The 27,693-nt window shown below is 38.3% G+C and overlaps 1 protein-coding gene across 2 annotated transcripts; it reads left to right on the top strand.

Moving 5' to 3' along the window:
• Window positions 1-4,722: 4,722 nt before the first annotated feature.
• TTLL1 (tubulin tyrosine ligase-like family, member 1) lies at window positions 4,723-19,056 on the top strand. 2 transcript variants are annotated; one of them, XM_010563582.1, is made up of 10 exons: window positions 4,829-4,858; window positions 5,037-5,222; window positions 6,656-6,864; window positions 8,665-8,845; window positions 9,930-10,064; window positions 10,230-10,338; window positions 13,607-13,750; window positions 15,490-15,576; window positions 16,733-16,896; window positions 18,438-19,056. In XM_010563582.1, the coding sequence occupies exons 2-10, from the start codon at window positions 5,167-5,169 to the stop codon at window positions 18,565-18,567; spliced, it is 1,215 nt and encodes a 404-aa protein (XP_010561884.1). In that variant the 5' UTR covers window positions 4,829-4,858; window positions 5,037-5,166; the 3' UTR covers window positions 18,568-19,056. The 2 variants fall into 2 exon arrangements, with proteins under 2 accessions (XP_010561883.1, XP_010561884.1); XM_010563581.1 differs by lacking the exon at window positions 5,037-5,222 and having other exon boundaries at window positions 4,723-4,858.
• The last annotated feature ends 8,637 nt before the right edge of the window (window positions 19,057-27,693 follow it).

Raw genomic sequence — 27,693 nt, 5'->3', positions numbered from 1 at the left:
GGCGGGCGCGGGTCCTGTCGTGGCCCCGTCCCACGCACACGCACGCTGCGGCCTGCAACCGCCCGCCGTCGGCGGAGGCGCTCGGCCCGGGGCTGTCGCGATAGCTGAAGATTGCCTGCGGGATCGCGACGCTTCCCGGGAGATGGAGGGGGGAGGCGGTCGTCTCGCCCGGGCTTCCCGTGCGGCCCCGCTCTCGGAGGGTGCCTGGGACGGACGGGGGCAAAGCCGGACGGGGTCAGGCCTATTCGTGCGGCTGTCGCGGCACGGCGGGTGAGGCGTTGGTGGCGGCCCGAGCGCGGCGGCCTCCCCTGCGGTTCCCTGCGGGAGCGCGTGGCCTGCAGGCGTGTGCTCCCGGGGCCTTCGCTGACCTGCTCCCCCGGGCTCCTCGCTTCCCACAGGTCGGCGGCGCGGCTCCTCTTTATCCCTGACGTTTCGGGAATTGCTCTGGCAGGCCCTCCCGGTCTCGTCTGATGGCGCAGCCGCATCAGCCGAACTGGATTTTCCAGTAATAAACTCAATAACGAACCACAGTTACGTTTTCAACTGTGAGAAGCAAACAGAGCTTGCTAGGTCAGGTGCCGCAGGCACCGGCGCCACTTACGCTTATTTTGCAGTGTGAAAAGATGGTTTGCCATCAGCGTGAGTAGCTTCTGTGGTGGCGGTAATGACGACCGGGATGCTTTCGGATCTCACCATCACCTGGTGAATATGTTCCCCGGGCAAGAGGCCCCCACCTTGGATTAGGCTGCTGCCGGGATTCCTTATGTTTACTTGCTGCCCCTGGCACCAGCAAATTTTTTGGCAGTGTTTTGGGGAAGCTTCAGGCCTGCTGGGCCTGTGTGATATACTTTCTGTCTCTTGAGTAGGAGGTCTAGTGCTCTGCGAAGGATTTGACTTACTGTACCGTTACCCTACTGTACGCAGGCTAGGGCTGTGTTATACAGCTCTTCTTTGATGTTTATCGAAGCAAAGAATCTCAGCTGACCAGAAGTTTGAATGCATGGCTATGTTGTGCAATCTTATTGGGTTATCTAGAATACCTAATTGCGGATTAGAGGATTCCTGTAGAAAATGATATTGTATTAAAATTATATTATTGAAAATAAGAAAGTTTTTGATACAACTTAATAAAAGTTATTTTTTATGACTCCTTGTTTGTTGGTTTCAGTAATCAAATTACACAAAATCAGAAGATTTTATTTACAGGCCAGTTAAACATCGTCTGAGATGATCAAACTGTCCGCATAAACCAAGGACTAATTTTCAGTCTGCTGTTGTATGGCTATCCTTTCAATCCTCCTGTAGTGGGATGGATCTGTAAGGCCTAAAGTTCCCAAAATAGGAAAAGAACGACGCTCTTGTAATTTTTCTTTTTATTTGTGGTAAAAATTATCTTAAATTTTTAGCTTCGGTTTAGTTTTAACTCGCCTTCCTGTGGGTGAGTCTTCGGTTGGATTGTCTCTGGCTTCTGAAATCAAACAGCGTGGTCTCTGGTAGTCAGATAGCATAACTAGTCGTGGAGCAGTCCCACCTGCTACCACAAAATTCACTTGCTGGATCAGTACATGCAATCTTTCAGGGTTTCTTGCCATAGGGTGTATAGCATGTGTTGAAATCTCTTGATGATGAGTCCTATAGAAAGGATGCTGTGACAGCTGTTGCATTCCAGGGTAGAAATGAGGTTGCAGCATCAGAAGTGTTGGCAAAGTAGCCCTGCTTGTGGCAGTGCACCCGGTCTCTTAATCTTTGCCAGGCGGCAGCTACATGCTCCTGTAAAGACAGAGGCGCAGGCAGCTACATTTGTCTGATTCAGCATTTCTGGAAGAACAAGCCCTGAGGTCAGTTGTAGCTTAGGTACTAAGGCTGCTGGAGTGAGACACGCTTGGGAAGTAGAGAGACAGATCAGGGAGTTGGGTGACAGAGGGTGTTGGATGTTGGTAAACCTAATGGCGTAGCTTGGAGATGTGGAGGATATGTTTTAAGGCCCTTTGAAAATTTTACGTTGTGTTTGGTTAATGCTGTCATAGCATTTAACACATTTCCTTTTGAAGGGACAATTCTATTCCAAGTTGACTAATCCCTGAACTTTTAAAACCACAACAAGATGGTGTGCGGTACTAGTGAGTCACTGATTGTGAATCATACATGCTTCAGTACAAATAAATGAATCCCTTTGTTTCATTTATTTTTGTTTTGGTAGTGTCTGGAAGGCCCAGAGAAAGATCATGACCTTGTAGAACTAGGTGTTGTATAAGCATACACAAAAAGGCAGACCCTGAGCCTTCATACACCCTTTTCTATCTGTCTATTTAAGCTTGATTTCAACTTGTTTTACCAACAGGAATAAAAATAACTGTGTCTAAAACTCTCTAAAATCAGAGTCTAATAGTAAACATTTCTGCCTTGTGGAATTTGGTAGTTTAAATAGTCTAGGAAGGAAAAGGTGGCAGCACCATGTAATGGGCTATGCCTCCCAGGAAGAGAAAAACCATAGGGGTGTTAGCTTGCTGGCAAATGTACATCTCCATATCTAGTCCTGGAAACTGAAGACCCCTTGAATTCCAGTCCAATATCTTAGTTGCAGAAATTGTATTAACTACATTCATTACTTGCATTAATTACAGTACTACATTTGTAAAGGTGATTTGAAGTATTAATTGACTTTTCAATGGAAAATTATACGTAGAGGGAGCAGTAGATGGTGTTACGTGTGTGTTTAACTCCGCTCTCTCCCACTCCCCTGTATGGCCGTTTTTGTTCTTGGGAGAGGCGTGTGCCAAAGAATCGGCTTTTGGCTCAAAGAGATTTTCTTCTGACTTAGCACTTCTCCACAGTTGATTTCTGTGAAACCTAACTATGAAAATTCACTAGGCTGCAATTGTAAAACTAATTTGCGGAATGAACTGCAGAAAGACTAAACAGCAATGTAGAAACTGCTTATGAGAGCTGTCTACCCTTGACTTTATCAGTTGTCATCATTTGCTCATGAATACATGTTAGCTTGCTTAATAGTTGTATATTAATCAGGCCTAGATACTGGGAGGCTGGGCTTCAGCACTTCCTTAGAGACGGGTAAATACATTGTTCGTTGTGTTCTGTCCACATCACCTGGACTGTAGGCTTTTTGCTCTAGAGTATGTATGCGTGAAGGACGACATGCTTCAATTAATGTTTCTTTGTCCCCATCTTCATTGGTATTACATTAATGCACGATATGAGACACCGTGTGAAGGGGATCTCACCAAACAGCCCTTGTAAAGGGGAGTGGAAGCAGGTGAGTGCCTGCTGCTGTCGGAAAGCTTCAGCCTACACTTCAGAGAGGTAGGAATGGTGGGTGCTTGTCCTCACTCCTCCTTCAGTGCATTTGTTGTGCATTTCCACCTTGCTAGACGTGGCTGTCTTTCTCAAACAAAAAGGGCAAGGAGGTAACACAATATATCAGAGGATGGACAAAAGTAACTTGAGCCCCCCAGAACCAGACAGACATCCATAAACTGGACTGCGTTGAGCGGAGGGTTACCGAGATGGTCAGGGGCCTGAAGCACTTGTCTGGTGAGGAGAAGCTGGGGCAAGTGTGTTTCTTCAGCCTGGAGAAGAGGTTGCTCTGGTGTCACCTAATAGCAGCCTGCCTGTACCTATGAGGAGGTTGTCAAAAAGACAGACCCAGGCTCTTTAGCGTGGTGAAAGGTGAGAGACAACAGGCATAAGCTGAAAGAATAGAGGTTCAGAATATATGGAAAAATACATGGAAAAAAACTTTTTTCCCATGGGGCCAGTTAAGCAGTGAGACAGGACACCCAGAGAAGCTGTGCTGTTTCCATCTTTGGAGGTTTTCAAACTGTGGCTGGATAAAGCTCTCAGCAACCTGGTCTGACCTCAAAGCTAACCCTGCATTGAGCAGAAGGCTGAACAAGAGACCTCCTGAGGTCGCCTCCAGCCAGAATGGTTGTGTGATGCTAACAGAAAAGGCTGATCTGGACAAGTGAGAGATCTAATGTAGAAAGTGACACCTAGGTGTCATGAATTGAAATGCAGCTTATAGATACTGTTGTAACAACCTTAGGTTTGGGGAAATCCTGCTGTTGAGGGTTTAAATGATATCAGCTTATCCATATCCCCTGCAGCTAGAGCAGAAGGCAAAATCATGGCTGCGTGAGATATAGAGAAGACAACACAAAGCTGGTAACGTTACTTTGGTTCCCTTCCTTGCGGTATAGCAAATCATGATTCTCGATAGAGCATGTAATGGATTTCTCTTGGAATCGTTTTCTTCTGCAGTCCCTGAGTGATCCATATGAATTCTTCTACTTCAAAACAAGACAAAAAAGTATATGCATGTAAGTCTTGGTTAGAAATAATAAAATGTCTGTGCTCTACGCTTGGTTCTGTAAACATTAGTGAGTAAGTGTACAATAGGGATTTCTGTCATTAGTGTATTTAAGGGGAGACGTGAGTTGTGTGCCCATTCACAAAAGGTGGATTGACTGGGCAGCGTGAAAGGTCCTTGTAACTGGTGTGCTTGTCTGCAGTTGTCCAGTTGACAAATGCAGGGTTTCAGTCTGAACCTAAGATGTTATTTTCCTTGATTTTTAAATTAATTTACTTCTTATATCTCACTTACGTTGAAGTGCTTTCTAGATTCCGCTTTTCTTCCGCTTTGGCTTTCCTAGTTTGTATTCTCCCCTGTTTTCAACTTCACATCTTTAAACTTTTCTTTACTAACAGGTTGATTCTTCATTAGGATAATGGCAGGAAAAGTAAAGTGGGTAACTGACATAGAAAAATCTGTTCTAATAAACAACTTTGAAAAAAGAGGCTGGATTCAAGTGGCAGAAAATGAAGACTGGAATTTTTATTGGTAAGTACATTAAAAATACCGATTTCTCAATTTGTGAAGCATTTTAATGTCTTACGTTAATACCATTAATAATATAACAAAATGCATATTGAAAAATGAAAGATGCAGAAATTATTGTTGGTTTACTGCAGTGCTCCTAAGAGAGTAACACTGTTTCATTCCTTCTGTAGTTTCTTAGGCTATTGCTGGTCTTCTGTTCAGATTTGCATTAGTAGATTCCTGTATCTGTGCAGGCCTGCTAAAGTCATTGGGATTCCTCAGGGTAGAAGGTCCCATCTGCATGGATCCATTCCCATGCTACTGATCTCATGTATCTTTGCAGTTTGCCAAAGGTTTTGCCAGGGAGTGGAAAGTCAGTGACCTGGTGAGATATCGATCACTTCTTGGAATACCAATTGTAAAAAGCCTAGGGGAAAGGCTGTGTTCAGTGGTTTTTGTTTTGAAATGTGATACCTGACTTTATTCAATTTTTTTGTATGCAGTAAGCAGAATTTTTCTCTTACTGTTGGAGGGGATTTGTGGCCTGAGGGGAATCTTTGAATGTATCTTTTCCCAAAATTTTCTGACAACACAACATAAGGAAAATAATCCAAGAGTACACAGTTCCAATATATGATAAAATATTCTTTTATCAGTGTAATGGAGGCTTGCCCTGTTACCAGAGTCCAGGCTCCTGTAATAAAGGCCTTGAGAACTGTACTTGCCTTCTCCTTCATGATAATGATTTATATGCAGACTCATTATTCAACATTTCATTAGTGAGAGTGAATGTGAAATTAAATCAAGATAATGGTGTAAGGAGGAGAGTAGATAATCTAGCTTCTTATTTGGCATTTGTCTAATATAAGACCATGAAATGCTGCCCTAGAATGCAGTAATCTATTAATTGGCAGAAACAATACTCTAAGTAAGCCAAACAATTTATATTGTCCCTTTCAAATAGGACAGAATGGTGGTTTCTGCTGCCAAATGTACCCTTTGTGAACCACTTATTTAAATGGGTAGGAATCTAGTAATCTGCTCATGCTTTTGGAATGCAGCTGAGGGGGGAGTGGGGGAACAGGGCATTCATGGAAATTGTTGTGTGACTGGTTGTTTTGGTTTTGGGTTTTTTTTCTTCCTGAAATGATAATGTAGCAGATTGATGGCATTCGGGAAATATTCTTAAATTTCCAATGTGAGACATCTAATACAGAAAATTCTTCATATCTACAGCCCTGCTCTTCTCCTCTGTGAAAAATGAAGTAGATAACTGATTTGATGACTTTGTCACTGCAGCTCTCTGATCTGGCATTTACGGGTGTTTTTAGCAAAATCTCTGAATCACTGTTTTCAATTCATATGCTTGAAGTCCTTTACAATCCAAATAGCAAGGTAGTCAGTAGGAGTTGTTTTTGTGGCTTTTTTAAAGAGGAAAGGTGAGTTGCCAGAGAGTAACAGATTTGGAAAGATGCTTCTGTAGCATTTGGGTGTGCCTCAGTCATTTTTAGGCCGTGCTGGGGGCTCACCTGACTATGAACAAGCCAGAATCCAGTAGGGCCAAGTTGTTGTCTTCCTTTCCTCACTTTCTGCACCAGTTTCAGTAGTAGTAGAGGGATGGATAAAACATCCGGCAGGATTTAATTGGGTTTGCCAATAGAAGTTCAGGATGTGTAGGATTGTTACTGCAGCAAAATATTATACTATAAAGAGAAATGAGAGAGAGAAAAGATGAAGTGAATGTAACAAAAAAATTTCAACTTTGTCCTGAATTGTGTTTCTCGGGAGAAATCATTTGGTATCTGTCTTTGCTTTCAGGATGAGCGTTCAAACAATCAGAAATGTTTTCAGTGTGGAAACTGGTTACCGCCTCTCTGATGACCAAATTGTCAATCATTTCCCAAACCATTATGAACTGACCAGAAAAGATTTGATGGTAAAGAATATCAAGCGATACAGGAAAGAACTTGAGAAAGAAGGAAGTCCTCTTGCAGAAAAGGATGAAAATGGGAAGTATATTTATTTGGGTATGTGGTTCTCATTATCAGCATTAATCTTTTTTCCTATGTAGTCAATAGCCTGGAATTGAGCCAGCTTCTCTGTGCATAAAGCACTGAACCTCTGAAGTGTTAGAACATTAAAGTGACTATCTTGAAATGCTCTGTCCCTGTCAATTAAATAAAGTGCACTTTATCCTAAAATTGTTTGCTGCATTCTGCAAACGTAACAGCCTTCTCTCTCCGTCTTCTCTTCCTTTTCCCTCCCCTCAAAGCTGCCATTAGAGCATAAGGAAACACAAGAATAGGGAAAGTGATAAAAACAGTAGTAGTGAATATTTCATACAAAATACTATCTTTTCAAAGCTTTTCACAAACCTTGCTTTGAAGGATAATGGCTAATATTTTACAAATTGAGAGGAATAGAGGGGATGCCACTCGTTCAGGGTCTTTGTTGAAATTAGAGGCAGAGCAGGAATAAAAGATTGAACATTTCTGTTTCCCTGTTGTATTACCACAGGAGTAATTCCCTATTTGTTCACTGTGTACTTGCTCATATTCAGCAGTGTTCAAGGAGGAGCACAAATCCAGTTTGTGTGCACAGAATTTGTATTTAGACTTAGCTTTGTAGGTAGTAAGGTCCTTAAAGAAGACTGAGTTTAACAGTGTAGCGTTAGCAGAAGCAACATTGGATGAAGTGATAATTAAATTATTATTTTTAAATGTAAGGGTACAGAAATAGATTTATAGCTAGGCTTTTTGTGGTTGGGGAGGGAGCCTGGGGGAGGGGTTAGTTGGTTGGAGTTTTGTTGGGTTTTTGTTCGGGGCTTTTTTAAGTTATTTTGAAGAGGGAACATTTTGGGATTAAGGTACTTTGCAATAAGATTAGTCGTGAAACCAAAGGGCTCTGGAATTTCGTATGAGACAGGATTGGAGTTTCTTTAATTCAAAAGTGAAAAAACATTATCTGAAAATCTTATACTGGAGCAAAAACTGAAATAAACTTTTGCAGAAAGTCTCTGGACAGAACTGAATGAATAAACTCCTCAGAGGAGAAATTTGGAGGAAATTGGGAGCAAGTAATGACTGCTAGAAAATAAATTTAAAAAAAACAAAACAAACGTCCCCCCGCCCCCCAAAACCAAACTAGCAATAGATCAGGAATGAAGAGAGTAAAGTTGTTTTGGAGCTCAGAAAGCATTGGAGTGGAACAGAGATGGGGATATGTTGAGCTGATTTACATCTTGAGAAAGTGAAATGAAAGCACTGTTCATCCATGTAAGGAAGAAGCAGTTCTGTATGGATGGAAGTGAAGATAATCTGACAAAAAGCAAGATTTTCTTTAGATTTCAGCAGGCATGGTAATACCAATTGTGGGAGCAAATAGGAGTTACTAATGGGAGTTACCACATCCAAAGGGGAAGCAAATCAACATTCACGTTTTTGCATGCACAGAGGATGATACGGTGGTTAGCGGAATGGTAAAAGCTGACATAAGAAATTGAGAAAGTTTGATAAAGTTAGGTTGGAATGGTGTATAATACTCTAATTTCACAGCATAGAAACAGAAGAAGAAAATTGATTCATGTGAATTAAAATCCATTAATCTGAAGTTAGCAGCATGCAGTATTTTGCAAGTGTTTGTTTAAGTAAAAACTAAAACCCAGAATTTAAATGAGATAAAAAGCAACATGAGTCTTGATGAAGGTGGGTCATGCCAGACTGGAAAACTGAAAAGACAGAAATTTTTCTTAGTCTATATGTGTCAATAGCCTTATCAGATATAGTGTCCTTAATTGTGCACTTTTTTTTTTCCCCCCCTTGACTCAGATTTTGTTCCTGTAACTTTTATGCTTCCTGCCGATTATAATCTCTTTGTTGAAGAATTCAGAAAAAATCCCTCCAGCACTTGGATTATGAAACCTTGTGGCAAAGCTCAAGGAAAAGGAATATTTCTAATCAATAAACTCTCCCAAATTAAAAAATGGTCTCGAGATAGCAAAACATCTTCGTAAGTTCTTTAAACCCAAACCCTTTATTGTACTTTCTGTAATCAGGTGTACCACATCAACATGCTAATTGTCTGATGCATGGCAAAAGTATTCCATTATTATTGCTTTGTCGTTATATAGTTAGTTTTGCATTTAATCTCAGTTATCTGACTTCCTCCTTCAAGCAGGTTTTATTACAATTTGTTTTGGTATGAGGAGGTACAAAGAACTGTTCAGTTAACTATTCTTTATAAAAATGCTTTCAATGTTGTTGGGGAAAAAACTGCACAAAAATAAATTGTTCTGCCTCATAGTATTAAATACCAGGAAGCAAGAGAAAAATATTTCCCTAAGCAATTTCAATCGTTATTTTATTTAATATATATTAAATCACTTTTTAAATTATTAAAAAGGAAGAATGCATTTATAGGAAATAAATACATTATCTGTTTAGAGCACAAAATAATACACCTCATGTTGGTGATCTGCTTCCAAATGGATGAAACAGGTCAGCAATCTATGTTTTTCTCTGACTAGTAAAAATTTTGATCACACAACTAATGTTAATTTTTTTCCTGTTATAAAGTGACTGGCTGAATATCACTTGAGTGTTTCCCCCCCTTCCTGTTTGACTTGGAATCTGAAGAATGTCACAATCTGAAAGTTATCTTAGCTTTTCACAGTGGTTTGCAATTGCACACAAAGCATAACTACAAATATTCTAGGAGTATAAGACCTTGACTAATGAAGGTAATGTAATATGTACTCTTGGCTTGTCTGAACCATGCCAAGCTCTAAATGCTCTCCAAGGAAGACTGGCTTGTAGAGCTGCTTTCTGAATGGCTTGGTCAGCTACCCTGTTAACTTCCAAACTGAGTTTAAATGGTTAATTGATCTTGGTCATCGTTTAGTTTAACTTTTTGGTATATAATGCCTGATGCCAAGTGTGTATTATTAACCACTACAACTTTATACATTGTCTCGGCAAAAGATGCAAGATTTCAGTCAATCCAAAATTTACAGACTGCTTCTAAAGAAGATGACGATTTATCAGATTATATCATTGCAATTGTCACATTCTGAAACGTGATTTGTGTTTTTCAGGTTTGTATCTCAGTCTTCCAAAGAAGCCTATGTGATTTCTCTCTATATCAACAATCCATTACTTATTGGTGGAAAGAAATTTGATCTTCGTCTATATGTTTTAGTATCTACATATCGTCCACTGAGATGTTACATGTAAGATTGTATATATTTGTATTTTGTTTTGAGAGAATGTTTAATGTAGTGGAAATAATGTTGTGCTTGTACAAAGAAGTTTAACATGTACATGGTATCCTAGGATGCTCTTTTCCTTATTTCTTATTGGGGTTTAACACATTTTGATGACTTTTTGCATTTAAGGTATAAACTTGGATTTTGCCGGTTTTGCACAGTAAAATATACACCAAGTACAAGTGAATTGGATAACATGTTTGTCCATCTTACAAATGTTGCCATTCAGAAACATGGGGTAAGTGTACTGAGTTCTTAGGTCCTCTTTTGTTGCAAGACTGATTTTCTTAAATTATCCCAAAAACTTGGAATAAAAAGGTTTTATTTGTCATATTCTTCATCATCTTGCAATTAAAATACTTCAACTTGAACTTACAAGTAAATAAATTTTAGAAGACTGCAGATCAAAAGTATGCAAGATAATGAGTTGCAGCTCTGTACTAGACTGTGATATCTTCAGTATTGTCTTGCAGTAGTTGAAAGCAGGGGTTTTCTTTTTCAAGTCTCCTGTTATTTAAATGCTAATATGCTCACTTAGCAATTGATTCTGCGAGCAGTGGAATTAATGAAGCCTGGTTCCTGTGGATTTGTATTTTATAATAGCAGTTTAATATCACCTTCCTGATCTTTCCTTCCCTCTCTTTCTCTCCCATGCAGTTAGTTCAGCTTTCCTATTTACAGCACTTGTTCATCACAGTACTTTCCAACTTCTTCCTATGTTTCCCTCCCCTCCCGCCCCCACCTTCCTTCTCTGGGTAAGAAAGGGAATGTGCAGTTGGGAGCTTGGAGTTAAATGTTTGCTGCCTGGCCAGCTGGTGACTTCCTCTTGAGTAGACAAAGATGGAGTTCTGCCTGCAGGATGGTTCTGTCCTGTAATTTGCCATTGACATTTATAAAACATGTGGAAAAGTGATAGCTTTGACGGCACTTCCCTATGTCAAAATAGGCTGAAATTCACCAGTGGGAGTAAAGGCTAGTGGGTCAAGGGTGACATGAGCAGATGGGCATACACAATCGCTGCCCAAGCCTTATTTCTTCAGGGAATCCACTTGATGATGATGACTGTCCCTTTTGCATTTTTAGCAGATGTCTGTGATTTATAAACCATGCCTCTGTTACAGTAATTAAAACTATTGTCGCACTTCCTAATTTCGTAGGTTTTATTTTAAGAGTATGGAAAACAAACGTGTATGTACATACATACACTCACACACAAGATACATATGATGTACCTTAAATTACAACCTTGCTAAATGTGCCTTGTCTATTACTGTTCTGTAAGATGTGCAGCACAGCAGAACTGTTTTTATCTGGATATTCCTGTAACAACAATGTGAATTACAAATGTCACTTATGGTGGTAGCTATAAACTAAGGTAAAGTGTCAAAATGTGGCATTTTTCAGTAATACAAACATTTTCTTGCTCAGTTGCTGATTTGTGAAGTGCTTCAAACACATTATGGTTTGACAGGGCACACTTGAGAATTAGTTGTGGTGAAAGCAGATCCCGTGCAACTTAGAGCACAAATCATGCTGTTGTTGCCAGTGGCAGTGAAGAGGTGAGGCATATGATATGTTGCCTATCCCGTTATTATGCACCCTTTCATCTTCTCTACCAGTTAAAGAATGGCCTTCAAGATCTCTCCCAAATAAAAGTAGAAGTAAAAATAGTGGTGAGGTCACTTTGAGAGAAGAAAGAACAACAGAAATGGGTATAGAAGTAGCAGCTTAAAAATGTGGAGTCATTACTAGAGTATTTGAAAAACTTTTTATAAATTCTGAACCACTAATATCTGTTGAGTTTTGCAGAAAGAAGTGAGAGAAGTTTAATGTAAAGCCACTCTATCCATCCTATCTGTCCTGTTTTAAATGTGTCTGTAACTTTGGAGGCACTTAGGCTGTACAGTTTTAGAAGAAGAACCTAATTTGAACTGTCAGGTAATTTATCCAAATTATGATGAGGTCTGGAAGAACTCTTTTAAGTTCTAGCTGTTAATCTCTATTCTAAGCCCTATGTGAACTGTAGAGTTCCAATGTGTTTGTACCCTACAAGCTCATGGGAAAACAGCGGTAATTTGGAAAGTGTAAAAGTCAGTATCAGGGAGAGGGAAAGGGTAAAGTGAAGGAAAGTGAAGTAAGGAGGGTAAGTCAGTATACCGGTTGTAATGTTTGTGCTGGAAAATACAGTTCTAAGTCATTATTCACTGCATGTGTAATACAAACAAAACAACAGTAATTCTTCTACTTAATTATTTTCAGTTAGTGATCTTTTATGTAGCCTGCAATATTCTACTTTGTTTTCATATTTTTAATTAAACAGCTGTGATTGTGTAAAGCTCTACCCAGTTGCAATCTATTTTGATTTGAGTACTTATTCTGAAATGCAAAGAGGGTTGAAACTTTGATCTCTGTTCCCTTGCTGCAATCTGTTCTCAAGACATTTTTTCCATGCAACAAGTCCTGAGAACCATGTTTCAGATCTTTATTTGTACAGTCCAGTTTTCCAAATTCACTAAGGGGAGAGCTGTAGAAAAAGCCTAAAAATAGATAGAGGCTTTTCTGACCTTGTCTTAGAGGATGACAGATTTTGTTCCTCTGAGAACTTTTTTCTGCTCTGTGCATTCTGTGTTTTATAATTTAGCAGGCATACAATCATTAATTCTTAGAAATGCTCTGAGGAGAACCTTTATAAAGGGACGAAGCATTTTTCCTGAGAGTTATTCAAGGGCTGAATGTGTGTCTTTCCATCAGTAAGAATACCCTCAGTTTGCTCTTGTTTTTCCGTTTAAAGAGAATATAGTGCAGAGCCTTGATAGCCTCTGAAAAGACAAATACCAGGTAACCTTTTTTCCCCTGTTCTGTTTCAGTAGCACTTACTGTTTTTTCTATATCCAAATACTGAATTACTTGAAAAATTAACCTTTAAAAATAATTCAGGTGTCATTTCACTGGCTTCTTGAATGTAACTGTTGTCAGCAGCACCATTAAGAAGATACTGTGTTTGCCTTTCGGGAAATAGACAAGTTGCATTTTAAATGAATAAAAACACAGACAAGCACTTCCAAGTGCTGAATTTTAAAACAGTGAACTTCAGTGAAATTTAGCTATTGCTCACTTAATTATTTCTCCCTTATCCCCAGAGGAGGAAAAAGTTCAGTTCTTTCCTTTCACATTTTAAAACTTGTATTTCCAAATCATAAATTATGTTTTACTATAAAACTGTCAAAGTACCAGTTGTTTTTTTCTTCTAAGAAAGATTTATTACTTGATTTGCAATGTGTGATATAAACATATACAGCTATAATAAAAACAGTTGTTTATAGAGAGGGCAGTTCAAAGTAAAGCTGAAGTCTTCATAAAGCTGTAAAACAGAGTGAAAAAAATTTGCTGAGTTTGTTTTTAGAGCAATACTTGTATGTAAGTATAAGTGGGCTTTTTGTGTGAATGAAACAAAACTGCTGAACAACTTCAAAATCTTAGACTGAATTAACTCCTTAACTCTTCAGGATGATTACAATCATATCCATGGAGGCAAGTGGACAGTGAGTAACTTACGCCTGTATCTGGAGAGCACCCGTGGAAAGGAAGTCACAAACAAATTATTTGATGAAATTCATTGGATAATTGTGCAGTCACTAAAGGCTGTTGCGGTGAGTACTGTTCCTGGAATGCTGCCAGCGATAGCGTTATGGCTGCAGGCTTCTCATAACCATGAAAGTGAGTTTGCCATCAAACCCCCTAAAATCTATTTCCTGCTATTGAGTGATGGTGTTGATGCTGATTTCTGCAATTCTGTTCTCTCTTGATTTCTGTGAACTGAGTGAACTTGAATCTTGGTTGGGTGAGCTATCTGTGCATATTGAAGTGAATGAATCTCTTTCCTTGAGGGCTCTGTGAACTATTTAATATGACTTGGTACTGCCCTTGTGAATAGTATTAAGCTCTGCCAAGGTGCGTGGCGTCATTTCAGCAATAACAAATGTGTCAAAGAAAAAATAGCTCTGGAGGACAATTTGTCAAAGAAAAGGTAAGGCTATTAGTTCAGCAGAGTTACATAACTTACTTTCATCTCTTTTATACACGAGTCACATAGTTATCATGAACTCTTACTTAAAAAAAACCCAAACCAACCAATCCTCTGCTTGAGTGACTTTCTAGTGTTTGGGTAATATCCCATGATTACATTAGAGAGCAGGTATCACTCTGTGGGTCAGCTGGGGAAACTGAAGAGCTCGCTGGTGCCAAGGAATGTCCTGTTCCCAAGTGCGTGGTCCTGTTGTCTCTTCCAAGTTGGTCCTGGCACCATCATGAGCTGAATCAGCTCACTTGCCCAACTGACAGTTACTGTCTTGCTTTATTGATGGGTTGGTATTCTGCCAGTGTAGTAAGCTGAATCACCTCGCTGAAGGACCAGACAAACACCAGAATCAGCACGAGAAAGAGGGACAAGGTCATGAAGGTAGGATCAGTAGGAGGTGGGGAAGCATGGCTCAACTCGGCCTCTGCTATGCAATCATATTTGAAACCAGATGTGAGAAGAAAAAGGATTTGATCCAAATGTTAGCAGAACCTTAAAAGAGAAGAGAGAAAGTGTTGAGAATGATTGAGCATGAAATGTTTTGGTCCTCTGTCTTTCTGACAGTGGCAAATGTAATGAGAGATGCTTGTTCCTCCTTCCTCCTTTCACTCTCTGAAGAACTGAAAAGCTTTCATTATTAGTCTAAGGGAGAATGTCTTGCTAACCTGTTACAAAGGTTTTTTTAAAAGATCTGATGAGATTTGTGTAGAAGAAGAGTCTTACCGTGCATACTGCAAATGTTTAGCAGATGCTGGAAAACTGCTGATTCTCTAGAGGATGTGAATCTAAGCACAACTTGGTCCTTGGTCTCTCTTGGCGTTTGGGATCATAGTTGACGAGCTAATTATAATTCTAAAATGTATCTGGTAATTGTTGGACCTCAAATTTCAGCGTAGTTACAGCAGCATAATAAAAGAAATGTCTTTGAATAAGTCTCCATTTTCTGAAGTTTAATGAATTCACAATTATGTGAAGCTGTGTTATGTAAATTTTAAAACTTCCTGATTTCCTCTGATGCATGGAGGCTTTAAATATTATTATTACTCTTGCAAAATATGAAAATACTTTTATTTTCACACTGGAAACATAATGGAAAATTAATGTAACTTAGTACTTGGTGTTAATGTGATCATTAATACTGAAATATTTACTTAACAGCTTGGAAAAAAGAGGCAATCCTGAACTTACTAGTTAGCAAGCTTATATTAGAGTCGCAACACTGAAAACTGTTGTTGTTCTAGCAAACAAAGTGTGTAATCAGGTTACTTACTGAATTGTTGATATTAATACATATTGTTGTCTTTTTTTTAGCCTGTAATGAATAATGATAAACACTGCTTTGAGTGTTATGGATATGACATTATCATTGATGACAAGCTTAAACCATGGCTAATTGAGGTAAAGTTACATAAAATAACTTCCTTCTCATTTCACAGAATAAAACTAAGTAGATTTCAATGTAGTCTTTCCTCTTTTGAAAAAATATCTTTTGTTCCTCAGGTAAGTGGATTAAGAAAAATGTCGGAAAGTAAAATAGGCCATGTGATGACCAAGCTGGCATGTGCTTTTGTTTCCTATTTGTTCAGTGTTTCTATTTGTTTGTGGCTTTCTGTTTTGTGTTTTAAATCCAGCGCATCCATACAACTGGACTTCAGAAGCAGTCTGAATGTTAGAAGCCCTATTAGATACTGTATCAGTAGCTGGTAAATTGGCATTGGCTTGATGGAGCATAACATCAAACTTAAGTTTTAAATGCTGTCATGTCCTTAATGTTGCAGGTTGAGAGGAAGGAAGAGGACTACACAAAGGATAATTGGGATATTTGGAAGGCTTTTTTTTTCCACATAAATTTCTCTTTAGTGTATTAACTTCGAATCTGTACGTTCAACATTAATTTTATCCAGCCCTCTTCCTTCTCAATCTAATTGAAAGTAAAAGGTCAAAGATAAATGGACTTTATAAAAAACAAAAATTAAAAAATCTGTTTATTGTTCTGATACCACTTCATAATAAGCGTGGAACCCAAGAGATAAGTTAAATGAAGCCCAGTTGTAATTAAAACAAGATGCAATGTAGTGCTTTGAATAGACAGCATGTATGCGTTTCTCCAGCTCACAGTTTAACAGGGGAGAACTCGGATTAAGAACATAAATAAAAGCTGTTTACTTAGAAGAAACCCACAGATTCCTGTATATAACAGCTGTTGGAGTGAACCAGGCAAATTGTAAGCACCGAAATTTATGCAGTTTGTATCCATGTAAGCTTAGAAAATTAAACAAAAATCTGTGTCCTGTCTGATTAACCCTGATGAATCTAGTCTCAACACAAATCTTCAGGCTGACGCTGCAGACACTTAGTGGTGTGGTGCTTTTGTTTTTAAGTAAAAAGAAAAATGCCCAGTGGGGGATTCCTTCCATTGTCTGAGGAACTGAAAGATGTGCTGTGAGACGCTGAGTCTTAATTTCCCAAATAGTACATATAGTCATCACACATGCTGTTTGGAGAACTATATACCACTCAAAAAATTGATGCTGGCTTTTTTTTTCTTTTGTAGGTTAATGCTTCCCCTTCTCTTACTTCCAGTACTGCTAATGATCGCATCTTGAAGTATAATCTTATTAATGACACACTTAACATTGCTGTGCCTAATGGGGAAATTCCGGACTGTAAATGGAATAAATCTCCACCAAAAGAGGTTCTTGGCAATTATGAAGTCTTGTAAGTTTTATCAATGTTCTATATAAATGCAAATGTTTTTCAGTCACTTCACCTTTTTAATGTGTAACGTAGGCCGCAGAGATAAGGTGAACTTCATTCTGATGTGAAAAATGGGCAGAAAGTACCATTTCTTTCTTTTTGGAGCTGCAATAGCAATGTTGGAGGCAGGAGTGCATTAAAGCAGAGTTGCCTCACCCCATCTCCAGAGGGAATGTTACTTGTCTGATAAGCCCCTGCCTGCACCTTCTGAGCTTCCAGCAGCTAGATTTGAGGGATAGAGGCAAAGAGAGTGTTTGTCTTCTACGTGTGTAGAACTTTAATTGTATTGAGTGTAATATATAGATGGTAGTTACATAGATATAATAGCTATTTGATACAAATTTTCTCTCAGTTCATAGAAATTATGCCTCTCGACTCCTGTAATTCATGGATGTAATAATAATGAGTTGTCAGATATTTTTTAAATTCCCCCATCTGTATTAGAAAGAGAGAAATGAAGGAGACAGAGATCTTTATATTGGAGTGTCTGAAGAATTTATCTAGGATTGATTGGTCTTACGCAGAGGAACACTGATATAAATATCATATTGATGATACGGTTTCTCATATTTTTTTGAGAAAATGTTCAGATAGGTTCTCTAGCACTAGTGGTACAATTGTTCAGTATGTCAGGAATGTGGTTATGTACATAGTTGATCCACTAGTTCATACTGATCTTAAATACTCTTTCTATATACTAGTAAAGACAGTTAAATATAATATTGGCTGAATTATGATTTAAGTTCTAATGAATGTTATATACATGGTAGCTGCAAATACCTATACAATAGTATAACTAAGTAGATATTATGACTGTTGTACAAAATATTGCAGTATTATCTTTCAATAATTATAATTATGCATCTATAGCCAATTTGTGCTTGGAATTTGTAGCAGCTGAGAGGTAAGTATACACTGAGGTTATCTGAGGCCATAATGGGCTTGGATATTTAAAGAACTACTTGTCACTGTGGTTAAGTGTTACAAAACATATGTCATCAAATGCATTTAATTTAAGCACACTGTTGTTTGTTCACCTTGTTCTTTCCCTACTCGCTCTCTGATGCAACAATGGAGTTTTTTAACACTGCAGCTAACAATCCTCTGGAGCAATAACTTAAGACTTTATTAAACTGCCAGCAGTTTGATGTTCCTGCTGTGGTTACAGACCTATGTAGTGAGGAGAAATACAGAAGTACATGGGAAATTTCACAAGCACAAAATTTCACAGACTCTGGAGTTTAACCAAAGCTACCAGATGATTTCTTTCTTTCAAAAAGTAGCTGAAGATATTTTAGTTGATCTGTATTGTAACATCATGTGGTAGTATATTTCCTTGAATAATAGCTGCATATCAAACTATGCACGTGTAAACCTGTGTGTACAACAGCTTGTATTACGTTTCAGTGCTAGATATTAAGCAAAATAGAATATGGGGGACCCACTCTTGTTTCTGTAGTGAATAGCAGGACAAAGCATTGAACAGGTTATCTTATTTTCAGATACGATGAAGAGATGGCACAAAGTGATGGGCCTGATCGTGACTTACGAAGTCGTTCTGGACAATCAATGGGAGTAAAAGGAAATCGTGCAAGAGATTCAGGAAAGCCTGTGCTAACCACCTGGAAGTGATAACAGAAAAAACAGCTGCACTCTTGGTAGGAAGACATCATGAACAAAAATGCAGTTTTTGAACAGATTCCTCTATTTTGGTACATTGCATGTGGGAAATATTAAAAGAGGACAATGCAGCCTTTGAAAAGAAGTGAAACAAACACTCTAAAACCAGCAACTGTACTAGACATACACTGACTTGATGATTATTACAATAATATATGTAGTATGTATGTATATATATAATTTTTATATATATATATACTTTGTAGAAACTAATATTCTCTTAGTAATGATTAAGAACTTTCTTTATAAAGATGACAACTCAAAATATGCATTCTGAAAGAAACCCCTTGCTGTTCTGGATATAATTTGTTTCCTGTAGTAGCCTACCCCTAGCCCCCTATAATAAATGAGATGTGGATTTGGTAAAAGGGTGGTAGTGGTGAGTGTTAATATTGTCACAGTGATGGTTTGGATTCTTGCTAGTAAAAGAAGAGCAACTAGGAAAACTAGTAATACATGGACTTGAGGCTATTGTCAATTAATGCAGCTAATGATTTATAACCAGTATTAAGAAAATGAAAAGCAGCTCTTCATATACTGAGGGGTTTCAGTTGGTTTATTTCCTTTAAGTGTTTTAAGCTGCTGACTCTTTAAAGGTAGAAAGTTTCATGGACTGAAGGAGTGTTTCAAGTGGTATATTGATGCATTATTTCACTAGCCATTAATTTTTATTGCAAGATAATATATGTCTGTGGAAAAACAGACAAAACAACTACATACTGTAATATATCTCATTGCTTGAAGCCAATGATAAATCCTTATTTACATCAGAATCTCTTCATGTATTTATGCATGAATGTAAGTACAATATCTATATATTTTTGTATATTTTGTGTGCATTGTAACAAAATTGTTGCACGTGGTAAGCTATTTCTGGTAGCTATGATAACAAAAGTTGTGATGATTAGCTACCAAAATGTATAGATCAAAAGTTAAAAATAGGTATTTCAGTCCCCTAACAGCATAGCATATAAATAAACTAGTTGGGTCTGTGATTGGCTGTTGCTTCCACTTGCATTTCCACCAGTTATTGGGCAGTTATTTATAAATGTCAATGTGCAGTTCTGGTTGTCTTTATTCTCCTTCCCCCTCGTCGCTTTTCTTTTTCTTTTTTTTTTTGATAGTGGAGTATTGCGGAGAGAAAGCTGAAGGAGGCTGAGATTTGCAAAGGTCCATGTAAACATAATACACTCTAATCTGGATGCCACTAGTGCAGTGACACTCAATCTGCCTGCCACAGCAGGCTACATGCTTTGCCCTCCTATGTGGCAGGCCAATAAAGTGCATGCAAAGTAAACTTAACCTCTCCCAAAATTCTGAGTTTCTTGAACACGTAAAACAGACTACCTGCACCACAGAAAATGTCAGTCCTTTTCCTGCTTTTGAAGGTCCTCCTAGAAGAGGGTAGCTGCTCGCAAGCTGTGGTCTTTGGGACAGTTGGTGTTGATAACTCTCAGTCTGAACAATCCAGCTAGAGCAGTTTGGGCTGGGGAGGAAGGGCAGATGTGGGCTGGGCTGACCAATACTCTTACACATGATCTGGGATTCATCCTTGCAATAAAGAATGAAATATGTAGGCTGAATGAGTCACTTCAAGTGTAATCCTCATCTTGACTGATCTGTATATTCCATTAAAATAAAGACCAAAATCCAACTGATTCTCTGGTCATCAAACTTGAATGTTCTCAGTGATCTTCGCAAAAGCATATTCAAGTTGGCTCTTGAAATAAGGCTAAGAAAAGATGATTATTGCAGGGTAGTAAAGCTCATCTACATTCCAGGTCTCATAGTTTTGGGGGTTGGGGTTTTGTGTTTGGTTTGGTTTGGTTTTTCTTAGTTCCTAAGTGTGAGTCTTGCTTGTATATTTGAACCTTGACTGTTAAGCTACTCTTAAGTGGATGTGTGGTCAGATATTAAGTGTTGTTTTAATGATGTGATATTTAGTAGGCAGATGTTTCCGGCTTTACCCCCAACTGCCTGTTGGGGGTAAAGTAGGAAGTAGTGACAGGCTTAGGAACTATGAGTAGTAAATAGTATTTGGTAGTATGGTTATATTTCTTGCAGACAGGCAACACAACAAGGATACTCTGATAAAAGGAAAATGGAGCTTTCTCTCACTTTCATTTCCACTGCTTGTAATTCATTTCTTTATTAGCTTGGACAAAGGAGGATGTTGTTGTAGTAGTCTTGTTCTATCATAACAGTAGCACTAACAAGGATGGCTACAATAGAATGATTACTCCTTTCCTTTATCTTCTTTCCTGTTTGTGCAGCCTACACTGGTGGGACTTTATGGAGAAGAAATATATTGAGAAATGCAGATTCTGGTACAAAAGTCAACTTCACACTTACTTTTTAAGGATGTAGAAGTCATAACATACTAACTGAGCTGCAGTGACTTTCAGTCTCCCTTTTGGGAAGGCTTAATGTGAAAGCAAAAACAGGTCTGGGTTATTAGGATTTATTGCTGTAGAAAGCTTTGGAGACTTAATCCAGGGGATACTTTTTAGCTGTAATTTCACAATGAACCAAAACTGATGGTAGCATCTAACCAATCTTGTTCTTCCAAACTTGTTTGTAGGTGGCACTCTGTGTTGGCAATGGTGTCTTTACAGCTGGGCAGCAAGTCGAATCAGGGCCTCCAGAACACAGACATTGACAAGACAGAATAGGAATGGTACTACGTGTAATATTACTAATATTGAATAGTCCTTATTTAATTGTTTGGGGGTTTTCTAATGGCTTGGAACGGGTCAACTCATTTGAGCTTGCACTCTTATTCAGTATAATAATGCATCTCTTCCAGTCCTGACTTCTGAAAAGTTGCCATCATGTTAAATCAGTGGAAATCTTACTATTGCTTTCAAAGAATAAGGATTTCTGGCCCAGTGTGTAGCAGATCTATTTCATTCACATAGTATTTGCAGAGCAGTATTTTAGATGGAAAATATTTTTCTAGCAGAGCTATCTGGAACAAGCAAATCCTTCTCTCTGGCCACTCACTGTAGTATTGGGAAAGCATATTTCAAACACTTGAGGATGAAACATCTCTGTAAAATATCTAGTAAATTATCATTACTAACTCAAAATCAAAACATTCAAGTATTACTAATTGGGGGAAAAAGAAAAAAGAAAAAAAACCTCTGATAGGAATCTTTGACTATGTAGTACTTAATCTCAGAACTAGCATTTATGATGTCATATTTTACACAGTTATATCTCCAACCAATGTATTGCTAGTAATTTATCCTGCTGACCCAAACATGAATTCAGTAATGCAATGTCCTTTTTCAGAGAGCAAAAAGTCAAAGAGACTGCAGATACAGTGACTCTCTTTTCCTGATCTCATTCCACTTTCTTTTTAAGAACAATAGACTAGTGATTAGATACATCAGACTGCTTTCTCCTCATTTCCTTTTCCAACAGGCTTTTTGCAGAGGTTGAAGTTTGAAGGCCTAACTATATTTTCACTTCTAGTACCTGAAAAACCTGTGGATGCAAAGGGAGTTTTAAGTAACAAAACTAAAATAACATGAAATTCTAGATGACTTAAGATTGACTTTCTGATTATCAGTAACAAACCAACCCCCAAAAAACTGCAAGCAAGCAGGAAGTCTTCCTTTTCTATGAAGAACTTGAGGCCTCGTGTACGTAAGTGAAATGTTCTTGAGAAACTCAAAATTAGGAACCTCCATTGCTACATAATATCTATTTTTCTGTGTAAGACCTGTTGAAAAATACAATGGTTCTCTGAAGGAATTTGAATAAGGAAAGGGTCATGGTCTGTGTTAGCTGGAATGAGTTTGCTCTGTGCATGAAGCAGCTTGTCTGCAGACTCAGAAACAGGAGGATGACAAGGAAACAAAAGCAGTCATAGCTAATAGTTCAGGGGGAGGAGAAGGAGGGTAGTATGTGGGTATCACCCTGCGAGATGCCTGTCTGTACATGGTCTTGAAAGGTAAAGGTGAAAATCTGTTAAGGAGGAAGAGAAACTGGAAATGAAAACTTTCGTTGTCTACTCAGGGATAAAATCTTTAACTTTTCACTTCTACATCCTTAACTAAATCTATTGCCGTCGTAGGACAGAACTAATGGTACAAAGTGGTGTACAAGCTGGTAACAGCCTGGGACGTGCTCTGCTATCAGTTGGAACTGCACTGATTAGGGAGATGTGTACGCCACTTGGGGCATGTGTCTACTATAGGAGTTAAGGGGAGTTAACTAAAGGTGTGATGCTAACATGGATAATAAAAGAAGTTAAACCTTGTGTGGATGCTCTCATTCAAAGGTAAGGTAGCTCTTTTTGCTGGAGCCTAATTCTCCAAAAGATTAAAGACTGTTTTACCTCTGACTGAGAGGGCTTAAGTGGGCTTAAATCTGACTGACTGCAAGCAGAGAAGCTCTTAGTTCTGAGTAACTAACTGTGGCCCTAGGCCAATCATCCTCCAAATGTATCTAACTGTAGGATAAAGAAACTGTTTTGGCTTTCAGTGGAGCAAAATAAATCAGAAATAACAGTTCTCAAAAGTTCTGACCGGCTAGCGTAATAACTTGCCAGGCAGAGCTAAAATAAATGTGCGTCTCAGTCCTAAAATACTGTTCTTCATATGCTCAAGTGATCACTGGCATAACGACAGTATTGTATGAAGAATTAAATAGACAAGCTCTGAACAGCTAGGGGAATTGTTATAATGACATCAGTGTAGAAGGAGCTTATTGCTAGGGTTGAATAGTGGGGCTTGCTTCCTGGGCACTAACCTTTCTCCCTATTAATTCTTTGACATGGAAGGAATTAATAGGATTCCCACAGAATAGCTTCTTTATATGGCTTTAGGAACTTAATTAGAATAAAAGAAACAGTATTATCCCTAAAGCTACTTTGTTGCTGTTGGCTTTACAATAGAACTTCTGCCTAAAATGTCCCCGTCTCCTGATTCACTTCCTGCTATAAACTTAGGAAAACAATAGACATTTCACAGAAGATACATAGTCCTGCATTTCAGCAGCAGAACATGTCAGGCAGAGCTCATTTATCTGTAATAAAGGAAGGGCTTTACTTCATCATAAACCAGTGCTGTTTCTGAAGTAGTTACTGGTCAGTTTACTTAGGTGGAAAAAACAGAAGGCAACTTATGTTTTGTGCCCACTTTATTAAAATAGCTCACTGAAGCCTTCAGGTCAGTGGGAAGGACTCCATGCCATCTGGTGCATAGGTATCAAAATATGACGCTGGTGTCCATAGCTAGTTATGCTAACCTGTATGGTTCCTTAACAAAAACAAACAAAAACTTTATTTCTGTATTCTCTGCAGAAAATAAATGAAATGTGTATAGCTGGGAAAAGCTGACTTTAGCCACAATTTTGTTAAAAATTTGATTATTAAGAGGAAATAGGAACATAAACGAGTATCTTGGAAAACTGATTGTTTTTACTGAATAGTAGGAAGTTGTTTGCGCTAGACCATATTTTTTTTCCACTTCTTTAAAGTTGCCATCAAACCTTAGGCAAGCTTAAAGAAACTCTCCATTCTTGAAGCAGTCCATAGCCAGAACTTTCCCAACTGTTATCATGACATAGAGATATCTTTACCATTGACAGAGAGTCTTCTATACCTTAATTATTCTCAAATTTTGTACCTATTAAAAGCATATCATTCACATCTGAGATAATCATAGACAATTGTTGTGAAATAGAAAAGTTTGGACAGTATGAAACTGTAATTAAAAACATTAATGTGAGAACCAAGGAGATAATAAAGAATATTTCAGACAAAGACATGTCTTACATGTGAAAAGTTCTTTCCCAGTGAAAGCTGAGCAGTGAAACAGTGAAATTGATTGATTTGAGTGGAATTAAATTTAATATTCTGAAATTCTGTGTCATTGGTTGGCATATATAATCACTAATGACATTACATTTGCAATCAAAATATGGTTCAGGATTTAAAGTGTAAATAAATAAATATATATAACACCTGGGCTTTCTTAGCTAGAGAAACGTTCTGAAGAGAATGCTGAAATGTTATTGCAGGAGTCAAGAAGCACCAATAACATTTGCACTGAGTGAAGCCAAGAGAATTTCTTTACAGAGAAAGTATTAGTGCTTAAAAGGACACATGGAATTTCTGAGGACAGCAGAAGACACAAGAAGCATATTTAAAAATAGATTGTGTTAAAAGTAAAAATAACCGTGGGATACTTATCTAAAATGAGAGACGATTTTTCTGTTCCCCCCCCCCCGAAACTTCCTGTCCTGTTCCTAACAGTCTAAATCAAATGCTCAGCAGCAGCGCTGCATAGACTGTTAGCCTTTCTTCTAAGAAAAAAGATTGAGATAATCTTTCCCATGATGTCAAGTAGTGAATATAACTGAAAATGTTCAGAGAACAACTGAATTTTAATATTTAGGGAAAAAAAATCAAAATACTAAAATCAAAATGTTTAATATGTTAAAGTATGATTCACTATATCAGTAAATTATGTATGGCATCATAATAGTGTCATCACGCTGGGAGGCTGCATGACTGATGAGAGATATAATTAGACCAGTAATCTCTTTTAATTCACTACAAGAAAAACTTAGCGTTTGAATATGCATAAAGATAATTTACATTTTATAAATTGAAAAAAAATAGTACGTTATTAACTAAGGAGGTATATTTCCCCAAGCAGTTTTTCAAGTGCATATATGTATTTATTCAGTGCATGTGGCCTCAAGCCTTTGTATATTTATACATACATTAAACTGTGTTACTCTAAGTAATGAAGTCAAATTACTGCACCAGCATGTAACCCCAATGCAGACAAATTCTGCTTTCACGTATAGAGGTAATTGACAGGAAGATCAATAGTGTTGATCCAAAAAGTAGGCTAAGATGACGCTAATATTGTTGCTTCTGAATTGTTTCAAATGGTACACTTGGAGAAGGGGCAAAAACTTTACAAGTAAAAATGTATTTTTAAAATTCTAATAGGTGTTATTGTCTTACTGGCTTCCAAAGGTATCTAAACATTTTTCATCTAAATGTAAAAAGCACAGGAAAGATCTTGCAACCAGAAGAGAATATTCAGCAGCTTGAAAATACTGTTCCCTAAAGTGGTGCCTCAAGAAACCTCCAAATAGTAAATTAAAATGTTCATAAGACGGTTGTCTTTTGGTGATCTGTTTTCCAATTAATAGTCCTGCCTTTACCTTTTTATCTTTAAAATTATAATTTCATAGCATTTATAAAGATGTTAATAGATTTATAAAGATCTTTAAGTGAAAAGTTGGAAAACACAATTGTTACTTCCCAAGTTGTATTAAAATCTGAATCCAGTTGTTAGGACAAAAATGTTGTATAAATTACTCATTTCTGATCACCCTCCATTCCCTTGGAAGGCAGAACCAGTTCAAGTTCCATATGAAGGGGACTCCCAAAACAATGCCGCTGCCTTTGCACTATGACACAAGGGCTAAATTTACTGTACCTATATGTGTATATGTATTTTTAAAAATATATAGTATAGTAAATATATATGTAAATATGTAAATATAGTAATAAATATATACTGTGTATATATAGACATTATAATGTAATATATATAATAATGTATATTTTATATATAGAGAGATATATAAAATGTATAAGCAGTACAGAGGCCTAGCAAAGTCCATGCACGGGAGGAGCTGATTTGAAGAATAAGGCACTATTTTCCTCGTTGTTAAAAGGGTATCTGACAGTTTTTGCAACCAGACTCAGGGCCTGAATATACATCTCTTGCTCCATTTGCAGTCATTGCCCCTATACTAGCCTTATATAAGAACGTGAGCCCTGGTTTTCACAGGCGGTAGCACGTATGTGATTGGCACTGGTTTTGTGCACAGTGAAGTGATTTTGGGGGCACAAGGCAGTATTCAGTCAACTCTGTGTGGAATAGTTGGGGTTTTTTGGTGTCAGTCCACCACCGGCTGCAGGTTGAACTTCTGTCCTCTACCAAAATGGAATTCCCTTTCATCACAGTATGAACTTAGTTCTACCAGGGAGTGCTATGATTTACGCTGAATTCCTGTTCTGTTTCTTCAATCTTTAAACAAGTTTGAGCATTATTTGACCATACAAAGAGATGAATGACTGTTTTGATGTTGAGGTTGAAGAAAGTCTAAGTGTTCTGGCAGGGAGGATTTCCAGCTTTGACAATGCTCTAGGCAAAACGGAAGCTTGATTCGTGTCCATACAGAAAGAGCTGTATTTACGATTATATGTATCACTTGTAACCTCCTGTAAAGAGAGCTGGTTTATGCAAAGCTTGATCTCCTATTTAATGAGACAGGCTGTGTGGAAAACTAAAGTGCATCTGTGGTCAGAAGCGAGAGAAGAAACAGTAAATTTCAAGATTTCTTCTCTCAAACCTGAACTTTTACCTTTCAACACAGGAGAGAGAAGAAAAGATGAGGGAAGGGAGAAACCATGTTAAATCTTGGAAGGCTTACCAACCCGACCAAATTTTGCAGTAACGTTAATTGCAATTAATTAAAATCCAGTTTTCCAGGACATTTCTTCAGAAGGTAAAATTTACCCCCGTGCTCTGGCCTCGCAGTCCTACCGAGCTAATCTAAATTCCCAGTGAACTTAAAACTCCTTAAGTTAATGAGTCACGCGTTTAGCGAAAGAGTACAGGAAGACTTGGCGTCTATGCTGATTATATGCAGACTTGCATAAGAAGCACGGCCAAGAGGAACAGTACTCTTAGGACTGTTCTGCGGCCCTACCCAGTGATCCAGAGCTCTCGCTGTCCTCAACCCCGGCTGTCCTCTGGGACAACGCCGGAGGCGATGAGAAGGGCAGATGGGAGGGAAACGCTGAGGCCGGTGGAGGAGAAGGCGAAGGCTAAAGGGACGAAATAAGGTCGCCGTGACGGCCGCTGCGTGGAACTCGAAGTAACCCTCTGTCTAAAACAAATAAGTCCCAAAGATAGGCGAGGGCTGGAGCGACAGTCCTGCCCGCGATACCGTTCCCGTGTCGCCCACCTCCGCACGCAGAGGTTTAACCCGCTCGGCCGCCTCGTTTCAAAGGCGGCTCCGTCCTTCAGCCGCCTC

This window comes from Haliaeetus leucocephalus, unplaced genomic scaffold, assembly GCF_000737465.1.
Source record: "Haliaeetus leucocephalus isolate CR32 unplaced genomic scaffold, Haliaeetus_leucocephalus-4.0 Scaffold170, whole genome shotgun sequence".
Classification (NCBI taxonomy): Eukaryota; Metazoa; Chordata; class Aves; order Accipitriformes; family Accipitridae; genus Haliaeetus; species Haliaeetus leucocephalus.
This window is presented reverse-complemented; position numbering and strand designations above follow the sequence as displayed.

Excerpts from the sequence above, each read along its gene's own strand:
- TTLL1 (XM_010563581.1), top strand. The coding sequence starts at position 4,746 with ATGGCAGGAAAAGTAAAGTGGGTAACTGACATAGAAAAATCTGTTCTA. Across the intron at positions 10,065-10,229 it reads CGTCCACTGAGATGTTACAT|GTATAAACTTGGATTTTGCC; the intron begins GTAAGATTGTAT and ends TTTGCATTTAAG. Across the intron at positions 15,577-16,732 it reads TTAAACCATGGCTAATTGAG|GTTAATGCTTCCCCTTCTCT; the intron begins GTAAAGTTACAT and ends TTTCTTTTGTAG.